Genomic DNA, 25,249 nt, shown 5'->3' with positions numbered 1-25,249 from the left:
AAAAGAGAGAGAGAAAAGAGGCGAACTCGAGAGAGATCTTCTCTCTCTCTCTCTTCTCCTCTATCTCTATCTCTCCCGCTCCCTCTCTCTCTCCCTCTCTCTCTCTCTGAACTCTCAGCTGTACCTGCTGCCATACCTTCACTCTGCCACCATAAACCTTAATCCTCTGGAACCATAAGCTAATTTAAGCACCTTTTAAGATATAAATTGTCTTAGTCATGGTGTTTTATCACGGCAACACAAAAGTAACCAGGACAAGCAATTTATTTGTGTATGTAACACTGTAAGTTTTTTTTTTAAATAAAAGTTATTGAGAGTTTTCTGCCTCACCTGGGTTTCTTCACAAGGATGAAGGGTGAAGTTCTGCAGGACACTGATGACAGCCAGTTTCATGCTGATGAGGGCAAACCTCATGCCAAGGCAGTTCCTGGGTCCATTCCCAAAGGGCATGTATACATAAGGATCAATGCTGCCCTTGTTCTCCTTGCTGAACCTGGAGCCACAGTAGGGATGAAAACAAGGCTATGGAACATCGATCAAAAGAGCTCTATGTTTGGAGTCCTCACACCCTCAACCAGAGTGGTTCAGCGTACATTTATGGACTAGCAACAGAACCCTTGCTGCAGGTGTCTGACCAAGGAATTGTGAGCTAAAGGCCCTTCCCTTTCACCCCAAACAGGCATTTTCTATGTTGTTGAGACAAGTGGAAATGAATGCTTTTTGAAAGAAAACACATCCTTAAACACAAAATATTTCATTCCAGATGGTGAAGTGTTCTGTTCTGAAAGACATATTGGAATTGGCCAAACTGATGGCAAAGTAGTCTCCTGCCTCACACTTAGGAATGGGAAGACAAAAACTCTCTCAGTCACTATTGGAAATGCTAATATCCCTTCACCCATTACTGCCCTTTCCTCTCATTACATTCCTTTCTTTGTAGCTCCCCCCATTTGTATTTTCCTTGTCCACTTCTTCCTCAGAATTGCTTTTGCTTTCCCCGCCTCCCTCCACAGAATGGCTAAAGCCAATTACCTTTCTGGCGCACAGGATGAGTCTCTACTATAGCATCATGAATGACATCCAAGTCTACCTTCTCCACTAAGCCAAAAATATCTACTAAACATGTAACCCTGAATTTATTGAAATTTGACTTTTCATTAATTGATTATATAAGTGAAAAGAAATTATTGTGAAAAGTAACGAGAACAAGAATAATCGGTGTGTTTTAAAACTTTTGTTAATTTGTAGGGAAAAAAGAGAGGTATTTACATATGAAATGCTATGAAATAATGGGAGAGTGTAGACAAATTAGGTTGTGTATGGACAGAGAGTTCACATAGGTGGGCATGAGAAGTACATTATAGTAATTGTATGGGACTTGGGAGGTGGCTTATGTAGTAAGGTACTTGTCCAGTAAGTGTAAAAGCCTGGGTTTGTTCCGCAGAACCTACATAGAAAGCTGGGCTTGGGCCAGGCGGTGGTGGCGCACGCCTTTAATCCCAGCACTCGGGAGGCAGAGGCAGGGCGGATCTCTGAGTTTCGAGGCCAGCCTGGTCTACAAGAGCTAGCTCCAGGACAGGCTCTAGAAACTACAGGGAAACCCTGTCTCGAAAAACCAAAAAAAAAGAAAAAAAAAAAAAAAAAAAGAAAGCTGGGCATGGTGGGGTGTGCCTGGAATCCTAGCAGTGGCAAGATAGGAGGTGGAGATGACAGATCCCTGGAATGTGCTGTCCAACTGCACACACATTTCACACACACACACACATACAAATACTATAATTCCAAAAAGATTCATAGATGTAAAGGGGTACAAAATCACATGTATAGTGCTTTTTTGTAAGAGGAATTCTGGTGGTTTGAATGATAAATGGCCCCTATAGACTTGTACATTTGAATGTCACTAAGGAATGGCTCTATCTGAAAGGAGTAGAAGGATTATTAGGTGCGGCCTTGTTGGAAGAATAGTGTCACTGGAAGTAGCTTTGAGATGTCAAAGGCTCATGCCAAGTCCAGGGTCTCTCTCTTCTTACAGAGTCTCTGTACCTTTCAGGGAGGAACTCCTCAGGCTCTGGCCAGTACTCGGGATCCCGATGAAGAGGATAGATTGGCATCATAACTATAGTCCCTTTGGGAATGAACATTCCATTGATTTCCACATCCTTCTTTGAGACCCTCTCTAGCCTGTTAGCAATAGGGTACAATCTGAGAGTTTCATTCACTACCATGTCCAGGTACTCCATGTCCATCAGGGCATCATAGGTGACAGGTGCCTGCGAAGAGGAAACAGATGCTTCCAGATGAGGTTTGGAGTCATGTCATCTCAAATATATTAGAATCTCAAAGGGGTTAGTAAAGCTTAGCCTTAATCATTCTACTCTGATTACAGCCCATTAGGATGTGAAGCATAATTTTTAGCACAGGAGCCATTTGGGGCACTCCTCTGTCCAGATCTCCTCATTGTCATGCACTGATTTCTTTCCCATGTAAGCATATATGACCAACATCGTATGACAGTTACACTCAGACATCTCCATAGATCATCAGTCTATACCAAGGAAATATGTCATGGCAAGGAACAAACGCCTCACTCCTGGCCCAACGAGGCTAAAATTGACAATGCCACATCTTGGTAGCTCCTTTGATTATGGGATTAGTTCAGTGAAAGGTACCATAAAGGATTCTGGGTAAGATGACAGACTTAGAAGCTGCCCCTGGGTGAGTTGGTTACAGAGAATATTTTGAAGGAGAAAAAAATATCTTTTCTAGAGAAAGAAAGAGAAGAAGAACTTCTGCAACACACAAAAGAAGTGGCAGGACAGTTGAAAAGTATGAGGGAAAGATGAATGAACTCATGGGAAAGAAGCCAAACTGAAGTCGGCTCCAGCTGCCCTGTGCCCTGACATAGGGAGGAAGGTAAGTCAGGGATACTCCAAAAGTTAAAGCAGGCATTCTGATGGAAAGAAACTAGGGCCCTATCTACAAGAGAAGCTCCTAGCCCTCACAAGCCAAAAAGCCAATATGGGTCTGGGTGAGATAACAATTGTTTCTATGACACATTGAGAGTCGCATGGTCACTCAGTATGACTCAGAGAACTTATTGTTTCAAAATAACCAGTCACTGGGGCTAGCCAGTGAGGCACAACCAAAGGACATGATTCTTTAGGTGCTTCTAGGCTTTATAGAGGTGACAGTTAATACTATCTGGGACACACACACACACAGACACACACACACACACACACACACACACACACACACCCTTAGTATATATCTAGAAGTCTCTAAGCCAACACACTACAGAGATACTAGTGAACAGATGTTTATTGTCGCACTCTTCACAAGGGCTGAGAAAAGGAACTTGATGTCCAGCTACAGGCGAATGAGGAAAGCAGATGTGGTACTTATGTAAAACAGAAAGGTTTTCAACCACAGAGATGAATGGCACCATAAAATTTGCTGGAAACGGGTGCAAGTTGAGATCTTTAGGTTAAGCAAGACAAACCGAACTCAGAAAGAGTGCGGACAGAGGGAGGGAGGGATATGTGAAATGAAGGCAGCTCTGCATACTCTTTAAGAGAAGGAAGAAGCCTGATAAGAGACATCAAGGAAGATGAGGGAGGGCAACATGGGAGAAGGATGAACATAAATCAATTTTAATGGCATGTACATAAAAATGCCAGAGTGAAACACATTGCTTTGTGTGCTAACTTTTAAAAGGGTATACATTTTAAAATGTTTAAAGCATCTTCCAGTAGGGACCAAAAGTCACAGTCATTACCATCCTTGATAACTGGATCAATGGATGCCTTCTGCACTATTCTGCTCAAATAGTCACACAAGATCCGGGTAATTTCACATTACCAAACCTTGCAGTTTGAGAAAAGAGATAAAGACAGTATGGGCATTATAGCTGTCATTTAGTGTGACATTCAAAAGACTATCCTGTAGATATTTAGAGTTTGGTTTAGGCTTCTAGTGATATGGATTAGGTGGTAAAGGAATTTGCTGACAAGTCTGATGGCCTGAACTGAAATTCCAGAGACTAAATTGTGGAAAGAGAGAGATGACTCTCGCAAGTTATTCTCTGACCTCCATACATGTGCTATGGTATGGACACTTATGCTCTCTCTCTCTCTCTCTCTCTCTCTCTCTCTCTCTCTCTCTCTCTCTCTCTCTCTCACACACACACACACACACACACACACACACACACACACACACACGCTCACACAGAGTGTGAATAATAGAAATAATTCATTAATAATATTTTTACTTATAAGCTAGAGACACAAGCTCATCATTGCCTCATTGCCTTCTTCACCTCTAGCTGCACCATTGAGTGTATTCCCATACAGCTGGTGCAAGAACATTAGCTATCTGTGAGGGTGTGACCTGGAGACTTGCAAGAGGGTGAGAGAACCTGTCCAGCACACTGACTGTAATACAAGCAAGAGTCATCAGACAGCACCGACACTCAGACTATTAAAGTTATTCGAGTTAGCACTCAAGGCTTCAGAGAAGAAGTAGTCTGATACACTATCAAAACCACAGGAAAGGAAAGAATCCTCTAGCTGGACCACACACCCACATATATAAATACCATGTTATTGAACTGGACAACAGAGCCATTGAGAGTAGTGTCAGGCCAGCCTGCACAGACCAGTGAAGGTCAGCCTACTAACAAACATAGCAGGGACAGCACCTCGAGGACATCAGCAGAAATAATTATTCAGACACCTGAGGGACTATTGCTTGTTCTCAAGTGTCACACAGGTTTTCTTGGTGTCTCTTAGTATTATTGTCATAATAGATAATGATACATCAGAGACAGTACTGTATTAAAGATTGCGTATTTCTATGGGTTACATTCATCTCCTATGCCCCTCCCTTTGTTTCTCTTAGTCTCTTGTTGGGTTATAGAACTATTGCACAGCCCTCCATAAAAATTCTCATTGCATGTGCTTGTTAATTTTTTACCTCTGCCCTCCCTCTCTGAATACCATCCACTTACCTTATTAGGCAGAGCTTTGTCAATCTCATTCTGAAGTTTCTTCTGCACATCAGGGTGGGTGGCCAGCTCATACATGATGAAGGAAATTGATGTGCTTGTGGCGTCATAACCAGCAAAAATGAAAACAATTGTTTGTGCTGCCATTTCTAGATCAGAAAGAGCTAAAAGGAAAAAAAACATTGCAGATAAGGAAGATCAAAGCAGAACATCATAGTTGAGATGAGAAGAAATTCAAATGGCACTCCTCATTGTCTGGGGATGAACAGAGGATAGCAGAACAGGGTCATTGTAGCTGAGTTTTACTCTGGTGTCTGTCTGATATACCAGGAAAAGGTCAAATTATTTTTAAATATATTTTTATGATTATGAGTGTTTTATCTGTACATATGTCTGTTTACCATATGTATCCCTGGTGCCCACGGAGGCTAGTAGAGGGCACCAGATACCTTGCAACTGGAATTACAGGTGATTGTGAGCTGCTGTGTAGGTGTTGTGAACTGAATGCTAGGTCCTCTAGAAGAGCAGACAGTGCTCTTAACTGCTGAATCGTCTCTCCAGTACCAAGGTCAAATTATTTTAATTCAGGTTGAGGTAAAAATCTATATTATTGGTGATGAAATATTAGGCCAAATTCCTGTCATCACAACTGGGCAATTTCAAGAGAAATAATTCTCTCTAACCTATACTATTATCACAGTTTGGAATGAAAAGTATTGAGGTCCTTGACAGTGATTGACAACTTGACAAGATCTAGAGTCACCTAGAAAATGAGCTTCCAGGCATGGTGTTATGATGTTATCTAGATTAACTTGCTTCCTGATAGGCCTGTATGGTTTATCTTTATTAGCTTAACTGACATGGAAAGACCTATTTTGTTTCTAAGCATTTATTTTTATTTTTATTTGTGTGAGTGTGCGTGTCCAAGTCAAACAATGGTGTCAGATCCCTGGAGCTGGAGTTACAAATGATTGTGAGCTGCCTATCATGGGTCTTGACAAACAGAGGACCTTGGCTCAGGTCCTCTGGAAGAGCAGCAAGTATCCATGACAGCTGAGTCACCTCGTCACTCCTGGAAGATCTATCTTAATTGTATCACCATTCCATAAGGTAGCCTTCTGGGCTTAATAAAAAGGAGAGAGCAAGCTGAGGACTGGAGTTCATGTTTCCTGACTGTGGATACGGTGTGACCAGTTGGCTCAAGTTTCTGCTGCCATGGTTATTCCACCATGATGGACCATACCTTCAAAGTGTGAGTCAGGAAGAAAAAAAAAAACTTCCTTAAATTGCTTCTGTCAATTATTTGACAGAGGAATAATATATAAATAACTAATTCAAATACTGCAGCTACCAGTAAAATATGGAATCCCTATGCTACCCAAGAAAAATATTTAAGTGATTTTCATTAAAATATAGGTGTCAAAAGTTTGTTTGTTATGCCAATGATTTACAGAAAGAAAATTAAGGGATTTTCCATCCAAACACATTCAAGGGAGCTGGAAAGATGGTACTTGTTAAGTGGTTAAGAGTGCTTGATGCTCTTGCAGAGAACCTGGATTTGATACCCATTCTTCACATGGCATTTCAACATTGCCTGTAACTCCAGTTCTAGGTGATCCAGGTACCAAGTGGTGCATATATATATACATACAAGCATTTATACATATAAACTAAACATGAATCTTTAAAAAAAATAGGAATCCTTAAACACTTTAGAGGAGACTCAAAGAAGAACATGTGGCTACAGGGAAACTCCTGCTATTCAAATGTGGCCCCATGGATCAACAGCATCTAGGAGCTTATTAGAGGCACACAATTCCAAACCTCTGTAGTGGAGGGGGGTGGGTAGTGTGGTAGACATTACATGTACTCATTGGAAAGAGCATATTGGAGATCTCTAGTTTTCCTCTCAATTCTTTTATGACCAGAAATTGCTCTACAAATTAAGGTCTCTTATAAGAATCAAAAATTAAATAAAGGTTGGTAAGATGGCTTAGTTAATAAAGATACTTGCTGAGCAAGTCAGATGGACTGTTTGATTCCTGTATCGATGTAAGGTGGACAGAAAACCCTGACTCTACAAGTTACCCTGTAACCTCCACATGCTTAACATAGCAGGTGTACTTCCTCATACCCCCCACACAAATGATTAATAATAACAATAAATTTAAATTAAAGGGGTCTGGAGAGATGGTTCAGTGAGTAAGAGTTCCTTTTGTGCCAAAGGGAGGTTCTGAGTTCAAATCACCAGAACGCACATAAATAGGTGACCATGTGTTCTTGCAACCCCATAAAGTAAGGGAAATGGAGACTAGAGGGTCACTGGGGCTTTCTGGTTGCCAGAATAGATCCACATGCATCTAGAGACTCTGCCCCAAATGAATAAGACAGAGAGCAACATGGAAGAATGCAAACATTCTCCTCTGGTCTTTGTAAGCACACGTGCATGCCCATACATGCTCACACGCACATACACACAGACACACAGACACAGAGAGAGAGAGAGAAAGAGAGAGAGAGAAAGAGAGAAAGAGAGAGAGAGAGAAACTAAAAATAACAGAAAGGACCCACCATGGCACACAAAAGAGCCCCAAGTGAATATGCATAAGAGAGTTGAATGCAAAGTAACTAGTGATTAAAAGAAAGTAACAGAGAATGCATGAGATCACAGTGATGAAAACAAGTGGACAACATTTAGATAATTGATAGAATTAAAAAGTAAAGAAGAGGACATTCCTTTACACTAGGTAATGGCTGATAAGCAAAGACTAAATGGTAGCAGAAAAGTCTTTATTCTGTAGCTACTACAATAATAATAGTTTTCATCACAAAGTATTCACAGAGATAAGAAATCAGGGGGTTAAAAGAATGAAGAAGAGCAGGGTATATAGTTTCCCAGATGCTATTTATACAGAGCAGAATAAATTGCAGATGAAGCTGTTGAACACAATTGCACCACTCTCTCCCAGGGATTACCCTCATTGCTGGACAGTGCACTTTGAATGGGGCTTAGATGCCAATTCCCAGCAGAGATACAGAATTAGTGAGATTGAAAAGAACTAAGAATCAGACTCTTCTCTGAAAGATGACCCAGTACCAATGAGGACTTCTGGGAACAAAATGTATCCTTCTGGCAGCCCTGCAGGCTCTGGTCCATTTACACCAGTGTACTTCTATAAAGCTACCTTGATCACCATAGATATCATCAATGGGAACATCATTATGAAATTTGTTAGAATTGCTTCCATCCTGGACCACCCCACGCATATGTTCTGATTCCCTCTTCTCTCTGGGTTTCTTGATTCACACACCGTGAAGTATCCTGGGTTACCTTTCTGGGACTCTTTGCCTTTTGAGTTCTGAGTGTTCATCATTAGCTGAAGAAAATCCACTCGGGTCTGGAAGCAGAACGAGAAAAGTCAATGATAAATATTTAGTTGAGAGGTCAGACTTGAAACAAGGGTTCAGAACTTCACTTCCCTTCTGATAATATGGCTACCTGAAGTCCACAAGTATGGGTTGAGTCATCAATGAATATAAGCATCTATGGGGTGAAGAAATTGCTCAGTGGTTAAGAGCACTGAATGCTCTTGCAGAGGACCTGGGTTCATCTTCTAGAACCCACAAGGTGAATCACAACCACTTGTAACTACAGTTCCAGGGGGGGTCTTATGCCCTCTTCTGGTCTCTGTAGGAACTACACATGTGTAGTGCACAGGCATAGAGGTGAGCAAAATACCTGTACACTTAAATTTTAAAGGAAAACTAAAGACTCTGTCAGCAAACCTTGGAGAACAATACATTTCCTGGGAGAAATGCAGCTTTTGGTCTTTGTTCTCCTGATATAAGTTTCTCTGGCTTTTGAGCAGATTCCTGGCCAAAGAGCTGCTGGATCCTTCTCTCATCATGCTTGCTCAGGAAAGTCCCTGAATGCCAACTCTCTCTGTTCTCTTAGCACAGAGCTTAACCAGAAGCACCCTTGATTAATTCTCTCTCTAAACTCATTGCCAAGTTTTGGGTGAGCATCTCCTGACTCTCACACACTCTACACACTTCACAATGACAAGTGTCAAAACAGGTGCCCTTCTCTATGATCTCCAGACAACCTTTTTGTGGCCTCCAGGCTACACAGAGCAGAGCCAGGTAAGCAGCCTCAAAACTGATTGTCCAGAGAAAGTATTTACCTACTGGGTGAGTGGCTTCTGGTCTCACTGCCAAGAAAATACCTATACACAAAGCAGGAGGTATTCAAATTTAACATAGGCCAATCTCCCCACCAGGTATGACCATACTTCTTTTGAAGAATATATCAAAATAAGAGGTTTAAAATTAAAAACATTCCTTTGATGATATAAACTTTAGGGGGAGAATCACAGTAGTAGATATATTTTCTAAAATGAATTCTATTTTTCACTTCTTTCAATAAAGTGTGGCAGCAATGTTTTTACTTAATTAGTACTTATCTTAGAGCACAGTAAATTCACTCTTTTTGACAAATGTGAAACTGTTTCAATCATTCTCATATAGAATCATCCATCTTCTATCTTTTTATCTCCCTAAAATGTAAACAGTGCCTTACTCTAAGCATAGTTTTCTTTATTCATTTTAAGAGAACCCAAAGTACATAAATCACACACTCACAGCCTGATAGCATCATGACCAAACCCTAAGTATTGTGATCAAACTCTGAACATTGTGATCAAACCCTGAACATTGTGACCAAAACCTCAAGCATTATGCCCAAACTCCAATCATCATGACCAAACACTTAGCATTGTGACCAAACCCTGAGCATTGTGACTGAACCCTGAACATCATTACCAAACCCAGAGCATCATTACCAAACCCTGAACATTGTGGCCAAAACCCCCAAGCATTATGTTCAAACCCTGAGTTTCATTACCAAACCCTGAACATTGTGACCAAAACCCCAAGCATTATGGCCAAACCCTGAGTATCAACCATTACCAAACCCTGAGTATCATTACCAAACCCTGAATATTGTGGCCAAAACCCTGAGCATTATGTCCAAACCCTGAGTGTCATTACCAAACCCTGAACATTGTGACCAAGACCCCAAGGATTATAACCAAACTCTGAGTATCAACCATTACCAAACCCTGAGCATCATGACAAAACCCTGAGCATCATGACCAAACCCTGAGCACCATGAAAGCAGCATGAAAATTTACCTTCTGGTTTGAATCAAGGCGATTTTTCTTCATGCTTGTTACAAATTTTTTGAAAAAGTTCACTGATTGTCTTGGAAAAATGGAGAGACTTAGTAACTCATATATTGGAGTAAGGAATGGAAACAGAACTACAGAGAAAAAATAAATGCAGAGAATAAATGACCAATGATTGTCCAACATCAACTGATATGTCTACAATGCAATCTCTATATTTAAGACTCAGGGGAAATCATGTATGAGGAGGTAGAAAGGGTATAAAACCAAGAATATGAGAAGGTCTGCTGTAAGATTGCATCTTCCAGACACACCTTAGAAATTGGACCCATGAAATCTCAATAATATGGTTGTTTAAATGATATCTGTGCAATGATAACACTGGTTGACATGCCAATGTGGATGTGAAAATCCCACCAGTTCTTACCTCTAGATGAAGAGCTACAGGAAATTAATGACTATTGAGAGAAAAAATTGTTTTTATCCAAGCATGAGTCCCAGATAGTTAACCATAAGCATGTATATAAGAGCAACATTAAATGGGTTCTGTAGGATATATACATGTGCATATATCTATATATAACCATTATAGTTATAAGGGAAGAGTCATAGATTTAAGGAGTTGGGGACATGAGTGGAGTTGGAGGTACTGGAAATAAAGAAAATATATACTCATGTATAAAATTTAAAAAATAAGAACTGTACAGCCGGGCAGTGGTGGCACACGCCTTTAATCCCAGCACTCGGGAGGCAGAGGCAGGCGGATCTCTGTGAGTTCGAGACCAGAATGGTCTACAAGAGCTAGCTCCAGGTCAGGCTCCAAAGCTGCAGAGAAACCCTGTCTCGAAAAACCAAAAAAAAAAAAATAAGAACTGTAAATAATCCCCCATAATGTTTGACTCCTAAATGTACCCTAAGATGCCAATAATAAAAAATCATGAAGAAAAAAGTGAAGTTTCAGATGGGATGGTGCTGTAAGAACTCCTTCAGCCAGTAGCCTTTAAGACACCAGCCCACTTAGTTGTGACCTTTTATACTATAAGTGCCTATGTAAGGCAAGCCCTCACTCTCTCTCCCGACTTCTGGATTCAGTTCCTGTTCCCTGTTTGTGCAGAGGACTATGAGTCTACCCCTAAATAAATAACCCTTTAATATATGCAGTTCTGAGCTAGTGTAGGATTAATTTGTAAATTCCATTTTCATCTGGCACCCAACGTAGGTGAAATGTGGAGAAAATGGAACCCTTCTGAACTACTGGCAGCAAAACAAACAAAACCTCCTGAAAAAATTTCAGTTCCCCAACAAGTCAGATAAAAAAAATTCCTCTATAATTCATTAATTCCACACCAATTTCCTACTCAAAAACCATGAAAAATGTCCTGTCATCAGATGGTTAAGAATATGATGGAACATAGGAGTGGCAACAAATGGGTCTGCTGAATATGATATTAAATGACAGAAACTAGTTGCCAAATTCCATATACTCTATAAAATATTTGTATTGTATTTTAATGTTATGCTCAGAATAGGCAGTTCTACAGGAACAAACAGTTAATGGAACATTTCTTATGGTGAGTAGGAATGGGAGATGCGAACAAAAAGGTGTAGTTTTGCTTGGAAAACACATTTCCTGGTTGACAATGGTGATGGGTACATGTCCCATTGGTGAATAAAAATTGAATTATACATTTTAAATAGTTGAACTTTTTAAATGTGAACTATATCTCAATTTATGCTGTTATTTTGATTATTATGTAGGAGGGAGGAATATAAAGAAGCAGCATGGTGGTCATGGTGCACACTTTTACTCTCAGCCCTCAGGGAGACGGAGACAGGCAAATTATCTGTGAGTTCAAGGCCAGTCTAGTCTACAGAAGGAGATCCAGGACAAAAAATAAAAGAGAAAAGAAATAGTGTACATACATATGGAGAGAAGAAATGGATCAAAAACTGAAAACTTTAAGATCTTCTTGGCTTTCTGTACAAATGGATCTTGTGGGTTGTTGAGGGAATCAACGTTCACTCCAAATGATGTGCCAGTGATCACATCCATGCTATAAGCTCCAAGGATACTGAATAGAGAGAGACATGGGAATCAACATCTGCATCTGAGGCAGCTCTTATTTCTGAGCTACCCAGGCAGGGAGCCACACAGAACCTCCTGCTGCATGGTCAGTGAAGTCAAGATTTCTATAACACTCACACATGGGACCGTTGCCTGTGGTTGGTTTGCAAATGTCATTTTTCTATAGTTGAGGGGATGCTAAGGTGCTTGCAGTGCTATCAACCACATCACCACTTACTCTTTCATGGTGACGGGCTTCCCTTTCTCTTCTTCTCGTCTCAAGTTTTTCACCAATGTATCTCCATACTGTCCAATGATGGGAAACATCTAAGCATAAAACACAACATTTGTAGCTAAATGTAGAAACTCAGGTACCAGAAAGGCAATTTGTTCCCAGTAACAAAGCAATGAGTAGGATGTTACAGTGTATTTTATAATGGGTATGAAGATGAAAGACCATCTTATAGGCACTGTAATGCAGAGGACCGACCCTTGGAAAAAGACTATGGACTAGTTTTCTATCTGTCCCTAGATTCATTTCAGTAAATTCCCTCTCCATCTTCACCTCCTTGAGTTTTCCACTAGTAAATGTTGGAGACAGCAGTGTTCGAAGTCTCTTCCATTCTTCATCCTCGGATATAGAGATGGCCTTTTTCATAAATCCCACTGGCCCAAAAGGCTAGAGTTCAAACAGAAAGAATATTTATCATATTAAAGTTATGGTAATCTTCACAATTCTATAAAGTTGGTTAGCTAAGCATAATTTGCTTAACAAATATTTCTGACTATTAAATTCTGGACATTACTAGATGCTCAACAATCTTATTTAATTTGTCTGTAATTCCTATGCATGGAGGTGACACCATACACCTGGCATTGCTTCACATCTTTCTATGACTGTCTCACTTTAAATGAAAGTCACCCTCACAGAATACACAAGAACAGATAGGACAGACCTACAGCATCCTTCAAAGCTATGCAGACAAAAATTGATCAGTAACAGACAGAAACCGGCCATGGCAAAGTATTAGCTCAGGTCAGTTTCTCTTCAACATCTGTCAACAGTAAAAAGAATCGGACTCTTTGAAGCTGAGTTCTTTAAAAAGCTATAGATGCTATGAAATATTTATTTGATATTTCAAGGAATAATACAATGGTATAGAAATTTTTTATCTTAGTTTTCTATATAAGGGCATGAGGAAAAAATACTTCTATCCTCTACTAGGAATGTTCTTCAACCATGTATATCTATGAACATTGGATCAATGGAACACACACACACACACACACACACACACAGTTGTTGTTGTTGTTGTTGTTTTGTTTTGTTTTGTTTTGTTTTGTGCCAGAGTCTCATTATGTAGCTATGTCTGTCCTGTAACTCATTATGTGTACCAGGTTGGCCTTGAACTTACAGAGATCCTCCTGCCTTTGCCTCTCAAGCACTGATATTAAAGGCATGCATTGCCACACCTGGCTCCCAGAACTGTAATTTGTGTTCCTTCACGACAAAAGTCTAGAATAGCACATGCACACAGACTTCTTCCTCTTCATGATACAAGATGATGCAAAATTCTTGAATTAACTTTACACTTAATGGTGAAATTCTGAACTTTTCATCCATTGATCTGTAGCAACTTTAAAAAGTCTGCTGTGTCAGCCTGGTCTATATAGTGAGTTCTAGGATAGCCAGAGCTACACAGAGAAACCCTGCCTCAAAGAAACAAAAAAGTCTACTGTCACCTCTGTCATTCAGTACCACCCTAGAAGTACCAACTAATGCAACAATGCTAGAAAAGATATGGATTCCAAAGTAATAAGCAAAGTTATTCTTATGTTCAGGCAACATAATTATCTGTGTACAACATATCAAATAACTCACAGAAAAAAATTCATAGGAATAATAATGAGTTTGGCAATTATTCTATGATACAACAGCAATTCAAAATCAATTGTGTTTGTACTTATCTGCAATTATATTGAAAAAATCTCAAGAATAATACATAATTGTCAACCATATCCAGGCATATTATAAGTTATTTATACTTAAGATATTAGTATAACAAAATATGTTCATCTTTCAGTTGAAACAGAATTTCCATGTGGCAATCAAAAGAAATCTAAAAGTGTAGATTTCTTTTCTACACTTCTAATACATAGTCATGCATTAGAAGATTCAACGCAGAAAATGTTTATTGTCTCATGTCGACTTCAAATTTTTAACAAACTGAGAACCTTATCAATATAGACAAGCTTGGTCTGATTTTGGCTAGAAAGATAAAGGTGCAATAATAGTTCTAAAACCTCAAAAAATTGGGTAATATGAGTCCACATTATGTAAATATTCAATTCTCAAGATGATATGGCCCTAGAGTATAAAAAGACATTTGCTCAATGGAAGAAAATATAGCATGAGAAAAGGTTATATACAAATAGAGGCAACATGTCAAAAATTTGTAGATTTATTCATTTTTATATTTTGTGTGTGTGCTTATCTGTATGTGTGTTTGTGCACCACATGTGTGCAGTGACTTCAGATGCCAGAAGACAGCATTAGATCCCTGGAACTTGAGTTACAGATGGTTGGGAGCTGTCATGTGGGTTCTGGAAATTGAACTGTAGTCTTAACTACTAAGTCATTTCTTCAGTCCCTGAATAAGCATTGATAATTCTATAGGAAGATTGCTATGGAGGGAACAGTTTGCCTCAGAAAACAGGTAAAGGACTGGACATGTATGGTACAACATGAAACTTTACCTGAGTTCCATACTTTATACCCCAAATTCCAAACACATCATAGATAATTACTGTAAAGTATGAAATGATAGGCACATGCTGTTTAAAAAGATCGAATGTTAGGCATGTCTGAGGATGGAGCTCAGTTGGCAGCATGCTTGCCTAGTATACATAAAGTCTTGGGCTTGATCCTCAGAGCTGCATACGCCAAGTAGAGTGGCACAAGCCCATAATAGCAGCACTTGAGAGGTTGAAAGGTGAGGCAGGGACATATAAGACCTTATTAAAAGAAGAGTGCTGAACAAAATATAATCAGGCCCAAAAGTACAACCATGAAAAGAAAAAAAATGGATTAGACTCCACGAAAAAGAAAAGACGGGTGATCCATGACTACTCTCACACACTTGCTAGGGAAATGGGAAGAAACAGTGCTGTGCCTTTACTGTGTGGTTGTCACAGATTTAGATAAGTGACAAACTGCAGAGAGCTACACACATACATACACAAATCAGAGAAATGGATATAATATGCTCTGGATGATATTAATGTCAATTTTTTTGGTATAGCAGTTGTGCCCTAGGTAGCTTTAATTGTCAACTTGGCACAGCCTACAGTCATCTCAGAGGCGAACCATGACTGAGGAATTGCTCATATCAGACTGGCCTGTGGGCTGTCTGCAAGAGATTAAATTGACTAGGAATTGATGCAGTAAGGACCAGTCCATTGTGGGCAGAACTATCTCTAGGCTGGTGAGCTTGTGCTTTATAAGGAAGCTAACTAAGTGTGAGTCTGAGCAAGCCACTGAGTAGACTTTCTTCATGGTTTTTGCTTCAAGACTCCTTTTTGAGCTCCTGTCCTGACTTTGTTCAGTCATAGACTGTGGCTTGGAAGTGTCAGCTACTGAACCCTTTCCTCTGCCAAATTGCTTTAGTCACAGTGTATTTTCAAAGCAACAGAAAGGAAAGAAGAAAGAGCAGAACTATATTTTATTTATAAAAGACATCATTATTATATAAAAAGGACCAAAACATGAAGAATAACAAGAACTTTCCTCAGCCCATATGGTGGTAGATCTTTAAATTAAATATAAATTTAAATTAAATATAAATTTTTGTGGTGGATTGTTGTTGTTTGTTTTGACTCTTTACTCTTTTTACCTTTTGGCTCTTTGGGTCTTTTGGGATGCCCATCCCCCAACTCCCAAATAAATCACATGTAGGGTGTCTTATTCTTTCTCTCTTTTTATTTTTGAGCTCTGGATGTGTTGGAACTTACTCTGTAGAATGGGCTGGTGTTGAACTCACAGAGATCTGCCTGTTTCTGCCTCCCAAGCGCTAGAATTTAAGGTGAGTGTCACCATCACCCACCTTATTCTTTCTTATGAATGCTGTGCCTTAGCTTGGCTTGTTTCTTGCCAACTTAAATTATCCCACCTATCTTTTGCCTCTGGCCCTTTTATCTTTCTCTATTTCTGTAAATCTTTTCTATCTTTCTTATTCCGTGTCTGGCTGCGTGACTGGGTGACTGGTCCCCAGCATCCTCCTCTCCTCCTATTCTCATTGTTTGATCTCCCTATATCTCTTTTTCTCCTTCTATTTATTCTCTCTGATTGCCATCCTTGACTATCCTTTCTCCTGCCTTGCTATGTATTAGATCAATCAGATATTTTAGACAGGCAAATTAACACAGCTTCACAGAGTCACACAAATGCAACATAAAAGAAAGCAACACATCTTTGCATCATTTAAAAATGGTCCACGGCATAAACAAATGTAACACATCTTAAACCATTATTCTACAAAAGTGGATCGTTGTGGTGGTTTGAACAGGAATGGTCCTCATAGGCTCATAGCTTTGAATGCATGGTCATTAAGGAATGGTGCTGCTTGACAGAGATTAAAAGGTGCAGCTTTGTTGGAAGAGGTGTGTCACTAGAGATGAGACCTGTGGTTTCAGAAGCCCAAGCTAGGCCCAGAGTTTCTTTCTTCTTACTGTCCATCAATCTGGATGTAGAACTTTCAGCTACCTTTCCAGCATCATGTCTGCCTGCATGCTGCTGTGCTTTCCACCATGGTGACAATGGACTAAACCTCTGCAACTGTAGGCCAGCCCCAATTAAATGCTTTATTTATTAAGAGTTGCCAAGATCATGATGTCTCTTCACAGCAATAAAACATTATTAAAACAAGACAATAGTAAAGATTTGTATTTCTTCAGAAAGAACACCTACCCGACGGTTTGTGAAGACAGAGTAGCATTCTTTCACCAGTACTGTTTTGATGATCTCTGGATCTGTGATAGCCAGCACAGGTTGTTGACCATCATATAACCTGAGGTGGGAAAACAGGTGGATTGTATCTCAGAAGTCAGATTCTGCACCTGGATTTAAACCTGGGACTCCAGACTCCACACCCCAAGCTCTATAAAGCACAGTAACATGAACCTCTACTTCAAGTTCTGACTATAGAAGCCACTGGAATCTTGTGAAATGAAGGGTAGTGTGGCTAAAACAGGAAAGAGACACTTAGGATGAAACAGCTCTTCAAAGACATCCTTATTAAGAATGAACACTGGAGCATCAGTTAAGGCTAGGCGTTAAACATACATTGTTATTGTCAATACTATTCTTTCATGTCCAGTATCTGTGTTGGGCATGTGGCTCAGTGGTATAGCCCTTGTCTGTCAAGTGTGTGGCACTGGGTTTGACACTCCAAGAGATATAAACAATTCAGAGAAAATGAATAAATGATTCCAAAGTCAAAACAGAGTGTACAGATAATAATGTTATAGGAACAGTTGTTTGGGGCCACCAGAGGGCAGCACAGCCTGTGCTTAGCATTGAATCACATGGTCTCTAAGGATTGCATCACCTCAGAAGATCCTGTGGCCAGACCTATGGTTTCTGAGGATAGATAAGAGGAGATGAAAAGACAGAGCCTCCTCCCACTAACTTGTGTCTTACAGCACTTCCTCCAACCCTCTGACAGGGAAGGGCTATGTCACAAGCTCAGCCACTCAGCAAAACTGCTGAAAGCTTAACTTTGAAGGAGTAAAGAGTGGCTTAAACATTCCCTTTATTTCTTCTTCAATGTCAGCAGAATTCAATGGACAGAAAATATCCATATATTCTAGCAAAAGTTCTTATCTTGAAATTAATAATGGACCAAAATCAAAATAGTGATACAAACGCCCCATGTAAGGTTGAGCAATCTGGAGTCTCTTGTCTGCATATTGGCCAATGTGGGTCTCTATGTCAGTCATGACCTAATGAAGCAAGGAGCTCTGCTGATGAGCACTGCGAGGCGAACTAATCTCCAGGTCCAAAGACAAGTCATCTGGAGTACATTCAGTGCTATGTCTAGTTTGCGTAGTGATATTTGCAGATCCTCCTTCCAAGGCTGAAGGATGATGGCAGAAGAGGTGTAAAAAGATTCTAAGAGCTTGCCTCCTTCCAAGGCTCAAGGATGATAGCAGAAGAGGTGTAGAAAGATTCTAAGAGCTTGAGGCAGAAGACAATAAGGAAGCCATCTTCTGGACTCATATGGACTCACAGTGGTTGTGACAGCACACACAAGTACTTCTTAACCTCAAGCCAGAAAGAAGTCCCAGCATAGAGAATAGAGGTGGGCTGGAAGTCCCATCCCTAGCTGACAAGCCATTGGTGATGGTTGGAAGACAATTCCCATTTCCTCCCCTCTAATCCATACCATCACTATTCTCCTCCAATTTCATATGCTCTTTATCTTTTCTAACTTACTGTGTCTATATGCTCTTTATCTTTTCTAACCTACTGTGTCTACTTAATGCTGCCAGTATGTTGATGTGCATAGGGCCATCTATTGGAGCATGGGGTAGCCATTGAGGGGCCCCATCCTTGTTCTCTTATCAGCCATGCTTTGCCAACTTCTAAGCTAGGGGTGGGACTTCCTGACCATCCCCTCTCCACCATGCTGGGATTTTGTCTGACTTGATCTTCTGTGGCTAGACCAGTCACAGGCCCATAATGGACAATAACAAACCAACTTCTGAAAGTCTTTTTACACCTATAGATTAGCGCAGGTCTCAACCCTCATCAGAGAAGCTTCTTTTAGCACACTGGTTCTCAACTTGTGGGTTGTGACCATTGGAAAATACATATTTTCAATGATCCTAGGAACTGATATACCACTCAGTAGCAAAATTAAAGTTATAAAGTAGCAACAAAAATAAACTTATGTTTGAGGGTTCCTAAGACTATCAGAAATATGTATTTCTCTAATGGTCATGATCCAACAGTTGAGAACTGCTGTTTTAGCAGAAGATGGTGACTAGCATAGAGACTCACAACTAGTCAACATGCATAAAATAAGATTGTGGTGTGCTTGTTCCTAAATGGGACATCTCTGTCATACCCTCTCTTAGTCAGGGTTACTATTGCTGTGATGAAAGACTATGACCCAAACAAGTTAGGGAGGAAGGGGTCTATTTGGTTTACAGTTTCATGCCACAGCTCATCACTGAAGGAAGTCAAGACAGGAACTAACACAGGACAGGGTTCTGGAGGTAGAAGCTGTTGCAGAAGCCATGGAGGGGTGCTGCTTATTAGCTTGCTCCTCATGCCTTGTTCAGCCTGTCTTCATATAGAGCCCAGGACCACCAAGCCAGGGGTGGCACCACCTATAATGGACTAGGTCCTCGCATATCAATAACCAATTAAGAAAATGCTCTACAACTGAATATTGTGGAGGCATTTTCTTAACTAAGGTTCTCTTCTTTCAGACGACTTTACTTGTATCAAGTTGCTACAAAGCTAGCCAGTACATCCTCCTCCTCCGAGGCTCAGGCATAATCCTGGAAGATGGGGTTGGAAGAACTGTAAGAGCTGGAGGCTGCGAATGACCCCTGTGGGACTGTTTTCTGGATCCAACAATGCAATTCCGCATTTGAACTGACACCGGCATGACTGCATGCATAGGACTTTCTGTTTTTTTGTTTTTTTGGTTTTTTTTTTTTTGGTTTTTTTTTTGAGACAGGGTTTCTCTGCAGCTTTAGAGCCTGTCCTGGAACTAGCTCTTGTAGACCAGGCTGGTCTCGAACTCACAGAGATCCGCCTGCCTCTGCCTCCCGAGTGCTGGGATTAAAGGCGTGCGCCACCACCGCCCGGCTTAGGACTTTCTGTTTTTAAAAATAAACTTGCTGTATTAGAAGGAAGAGGCATGAGCTGTTCCTAAAGGCTCTTGGGTCACCAAATTACAGAGGGTGCCATGACAGACAACACTCTCAACTGAATTCACACTGTTCAACTTGATTCCTGTGATATGTATTATCTTTATCTTAGCAAACCTTCAAAGGCTTTACCCCAAGAACTGTGTCCTGACACTGTCCTCCTATGGGAGTTGTGTTATCCTAACAAGTATTCCGAATGTCCGGTTTCAGAAGACTCACCCCCATGTTTTCCCATACTTCTTATAGCAATATTCGTCAAATTTCCATGTACCCTGGGAAGAGAAGTAAAATGAAATTTGTTATTGTTCTGTTACCTACTAACCCTTCCTAACTAGGGCACAAATGACTCAAGTCTCATGCAGTCAGGCTGCTGGTCTTATTGGCAATCAGATGCAAGTTATCATTAGAGATATCTGAAGGGATGGGGAGACTAGAGGAGTTGTCTGGAATAAAGAGTTTAAACTGTTCTTGCACTTTCTCGGGGGTTTAGAACACTGTAGTAATAAAGAAAGGACATTGAGCCTACAGTTCATGATCCTACAGAAGCTAAGTTATAAAAGAAAAACATATATGGACCCACCTGTGGGTTGGAGACAGACAGGGTCACCTGACAGGATTGGGAGCATGGGAGGAGGTAGAGGAATGGAGGGTTGAAGAGAGCTTGGGGGAATGGGATGGTCAAGATGGAGGGGGGAACAGATATGAGAGTAGGGAGAGAGATATCTTGATTAGGGAGTCATTGTGGGATTGGCTGGAAGCCTGGCTCTGGAGAGGGTCCCAGGAGCCCACAGCTAAGACCCTAGGTAATAGTGGGGAGGGTGCCCGAACTGACATTACCCTGTATTCAGATTGATGATTATCTTAAATATCACCATAGAAACTTTATCCAGCAACAGATGGAAACAGAGGCAGAGTCCCACGTCGGAGCACTGGACTAAGCTCCCAAGGTCCAGTTGAAGAGTGGAAGGAATGAGAATACAGAAAAGGGGAAACAACTCTAGGAAGAGGTGGAAAAGAAACAATAGGGAAGGTGTGAATGTGAGAGAATGAGTGGAGAGTACAAAAATCACAGACAAATGGAGATCCCCAGGAGGACAGAGTAAAGGAAACTCACTGGGTCTGATTTTTCAGTACTAAAGATGAGAAATGAAGGCTTCCTCTCACTGAAGTACAGCTGTGATATAGTGCAATGGGCACAGCACCTGCCAAGCTCCCACAAAGTCCTGGTTTGCATCTTTGGAGGCTTGTCGTGGTCACTCCTGCCCTTAATCCCAGCACATGGGAGGTGGAGACAGGAGGATCAGAAATTCAAGTCATCCTTCCTTACATAGTGAGTTCCAGGCCAAGCCTTGGCTACTTGAGACCTCATAAGGAAATAAAAGAAGTTCCACTATAAAAAGTGTGTCTAGCTCTTGGGGGAATGTCTATTAGAGAGTTCACCTGAGAAGGTTAGAGTTATAGACGTGTGCCTGGAGGCCTGCCTTTACCTCTCATTTTTTCACTCAGGAGTATTTCCTTCCCACAGGATAAACACATGCATTCTTGTGTGAAGAATAAAGCGATGGAAAGCCGTGAAGTGATGGAGACCTTATTTAGAAGTCAGGACTGCAGTAAGCTTCTAGCTATAAAATGTAGATTCTGACAGACAGCTAGAGTCTTTGGGGGCATGAAATCTTAGCAGAGAGCAACCCATCTGCCCTCAGAAGCTGATCTCATTACTTTCTGACCAGGCTTCAGCCTTGGGCCAAGGTTAGACCAGGCTATCCACCAAGAATCAGTCATTCATTGTAGATGGTACCAAATTTTTGGTAATTGTTGCTAAATCATCTTTCTTATGGTGATTCCATGAAGTGAGTTCACCTTTGCATAGAAAACCAAAATTTGCTGTGGTATCTGAGGGTGGAAAACAAGCACATTTTGTGTTAGTTGCAACCACATGCTGCTCAGACTGACTTTCAGGATGCTGCCTTTAAGAAAAAGAAGCAACGCAGAACACCATTATTCTGTCAAATCCCCAAAGATGCCCTGGGTACTAAAGCATGCATGGAGCCAATGAAGTAACTGTGAGGGACTTAGCAGTCCCTGAGAGGTTTCTGGTAAGGGGGAGATCCCTATAGTCAATATACAGGCAACCTGATCCATGGATGCTGCAGAGCTGGCCAGCAGGAAGTAAACAAACGCTGCTCCAGAGTCGGGTGTGAAGTCTAGTCTAGTGCACACAGGCTGCCGCAGCGCTACCGTGACCAGGCATGGCTTCCCATGAGTTCTGGCTTAGGAACCTGTGCCTTCCTGGAGGCCCCACTGAGGAAAACCCTAGGCTTCTGCTGCTCCTTACAACCTGAGGGTGAAGTCCTGAACACCAGGCTCTACCTGTGGTCACAATTTTCTAACCAAAGCAAGTTGGCAGTTTTAAACAATGTCATCAAACCCTAAAAGGAAGCCTGAGCACTCTCCTGGTTGGACACACAGTTTCCAGTGGTCTGACACCCCAGAACTTCCTCCCAAGGACTGGCATTCGCATCTATGGAAGTGATCTATAAATGGATGCATACAAAGTTGTAGTTGGGCTGAGTGTGTTGGTACATGCTTTTAATCCCAGCACTTGGGAGGCAGAGGCGGGAGGATCTTTAAGAGTTCAAAGCCAGTCTGATCAACATACAGTTCCAAACCAAGTTGGCTACATAGTAAGACCCTGGCTACAAAAAGGCCCCAGAAATAGCTCTGCAATTAGAAGGACTAGCTGTTCTAGCAGAGGAACCAAGTTCAGTTCCCAACACCCACATGGTGGTTTACAACCATTTGTAACTCCAGTACTAGGAGAACTGATACCTTCTTTGGACCTCTGCAGGCACCAGGCTCACATGTGGTGCACAGATGTAAGTGCACACAAATACTCATAATCCAAAAAGAAAATAGATAAATCTAATTTTACAATGAATTGCAACTCTAAGAAATGATAAAGAAGCCAGGTGGTAGCTGCAGTGGTGCATACCACCTTTAATTCCAGCACTTGAGGGGCAGTGGCAGGTGGATCTCATAGAGCAAGTTCCAGGACAGTCAGACAGTCAGGGATGCTGCACAGAAAAACTCTGTCATGAAAACCAAAAGCAGAAAAGAAATATATGGAAGCACTTAAACACTACTCACTTCACGATAAGAAAGAATGGTGCCAAATAAAGGCAGAGGTTTTGGTCCAGGAATTCCGAGTTTCTTAAAAATCCCATGAGAATAGGTCCCATATCTGTAAAGTAACAGAGAAATCCAAGTTGTCAGGATTGCCATTGTAACTTTAAACAGGTGGACATGTATCAGTCATTGACTCAAGAGCTGCAAGAATCAAACCACTGAAGTATCAACTAGGCAACAAATAACATTAAAACCATAACAACTACAATCCCAAAAGCTGAATGGCCAAAAGCTAGGCAGAATTTTTAGGGCAGAGAGGACACTGGGAAGAAGGGTAGAGATAAGGAGAGTTGGCAACCAGGCAGAGAGCAAGCAACAAGGGGAGTGCAGAGTAAAGGTAATAAAGCCTTGAGGGAAAATGTAGATTGATAAAAATGGGTTAATTTAAGTTGTAAGAGCTAGCTATCAACTGAGCTTTCCAAATTAATAATAAGTCTCTGTGTTGTTATTTGGGAGCTGGCAGGTCGGACAGAAAAATCTGCCTACAGAACACCTCATCAACGCCTCATTAGCAACTGGTATTCTTCTCTGAAGATTGTGCTGGATGCCTTTTGCTATTAACAAATAAACAATAAATAAAAGAAAACAACAACAAAAGCATTTAGTGTTCAGTGGTTTCCATATTGCAGGATAGAAACACAGGTTGTAGGAAGGAATTGTGTTCCAGATAAGGATCAGAGAAAAGAAGAACAGATGTTGACTTTTCTACAAGAGCTGGGGTATTGTACAAATTAGGTTTTTTGTTTGTTTATTTGTTTGTTTGTTTCTTTTATATTAACTTGACTCAAGCTAGAGTCATCTGGGAAGAGGCAACCTTAAATGAGAGATTGCTTCTGTCACATTGACCCGTGGGCAAGTCGTGGGGCATTTTCGTGATTAATGATTGATGTAGAAGGACTTGAGTTCACTATGGTGTCATTGGTTCCTGGGTTGTAAAAAAGATGACTGAGTAAACCATGGGGAACACACCCATAAGCAGTGTTCCTCCGTTGCTTATGCTTTAGTTCCTGTCTTCAGGTTCCTTCCTTGGCTTCCCTTCATGATGAACTGTAAGCTGTTATGTGAAACAAATCCTTTCCTCCTCAGTTTGCTTTTGGTCATAGATGGTGTTTATCATCCATGTAGGATGATAAACAAATTAAAACTGAGGCACTGTGTAACTTTGTGTAAATCAGGTTGGAAGGTGTGACAGATGAGAAAACGAAACACCCACATCCACAGGGAACCCGTCATAAACATTACTTCGGCTGACAAAAGAGAGAAGGAAAAGAAAATGAGAAAAAAACACCTAAGCAACTAGGCTGTTGGAGTCTCAAAACCTTGGAAAGGCAATGACTGCTAATGTATGTTAATAAGAAGCAACATAGGGAGGAAGGGCTTATTTTCCTGACAATTCTGTGTTGCAGTCTATTGTATCTGGGAAGTCAAGACAGAAACTCAAGTATCAAGTCACAGTTAAGAGCACAGAGAGAATAGACAAAACCCTTTGAGCAATAAGATTAGATAGAGTTACGAGTGGGAGCTCACAGAATGGCCAACGATGATAGGACCTATATAAGTGATGATTTGCCACTTCCCCTCCATGATCTCTTTGGCTGATTCAACAGGAAAAGGGAATGATGCCCTGCATATTACACCAAATCCAGTTATAGGTAGGGGAGGAGCCTGGACAGCTACTCACATGTAGAGAAGCACCAGGCTGGTAGCCAGCAGCACCAATGTTTCTATGGAAAGGTTGGGGATAAGCTCCATTTCAGCTTTCCTTCAGTAGTTCTGGCTCCAAGGTTCCCTCGCAACTGAGAGTCTGGCAGGGCTCCCTTGCTGTGCCCAGCTGGGATCTAGTGAGGCTAGTCTACAGTGTTT

The 25,249-nt window shown here is 40.9% G+C and overlaps 2 protein-coding genes across 3 annotated transcripts in view; one reads left to right on the top strand and one right to left on the bottom strand.

The window, feature by feature from the left end:
• LOC119825569 (cytochrome P450 3A11-like) overlaps positions 1–25,249 on the top strand; it is a 794,398-nt gene that overhangs the window by 695,218 nt on the left and 73,931 nt on the right. The window lies entirely within an intron of this gene.
• On the bottom strand, positions 202–25,249 carry LOC119825570 (cytochrome P450 3A18-like). Its single transcript, XM_038346529.1, has 12 exons — positions 25,068–25,249; positions 23,348–23,441; positions 20,420–20,472; positions 17,226–17,325; positions 12,825–12,938; positions 12,498–12,586; positions 12,118–12,266; positions 10,201–10,328; positions 8,340–8,406; positions 5,012–5,172; positions 2,044–2,270; positions 202–493 (listed from the first exon to the last, which is right to left on the bottom strand). The coding sequence occupies exons 1-12, from the start codon at positions 25,136–25,138 to the stop codon at positions 217–219; spliced, it is 1,530 nt and encodes a 509-aa protein (XP_038202457.1). The 5' UTR covers positions 25,139–25,249; the 3' UTR covers positions 202–216.

This window comes from Arvicola amphibius, chromosome 10 (assembly GCF_903992535.2).
Source record: "Arvicola amphibius chromosome 10, mArvAmp1.2, whole genome shotgun sequence".
In the NCBI taxonomy this organism is placed as follows: domain Eukaryota; kingdom Metazoa; phylum Chordata; class Mammalia; order Rodentia; family Cricetidae; genus Arvicola; species Arvicola amphibius.
The sequence above is the reverse complement of the archived record's forward strand: the minus strand, read 5'-3'. Positions and strand labels throughout refer to the sequence as shown.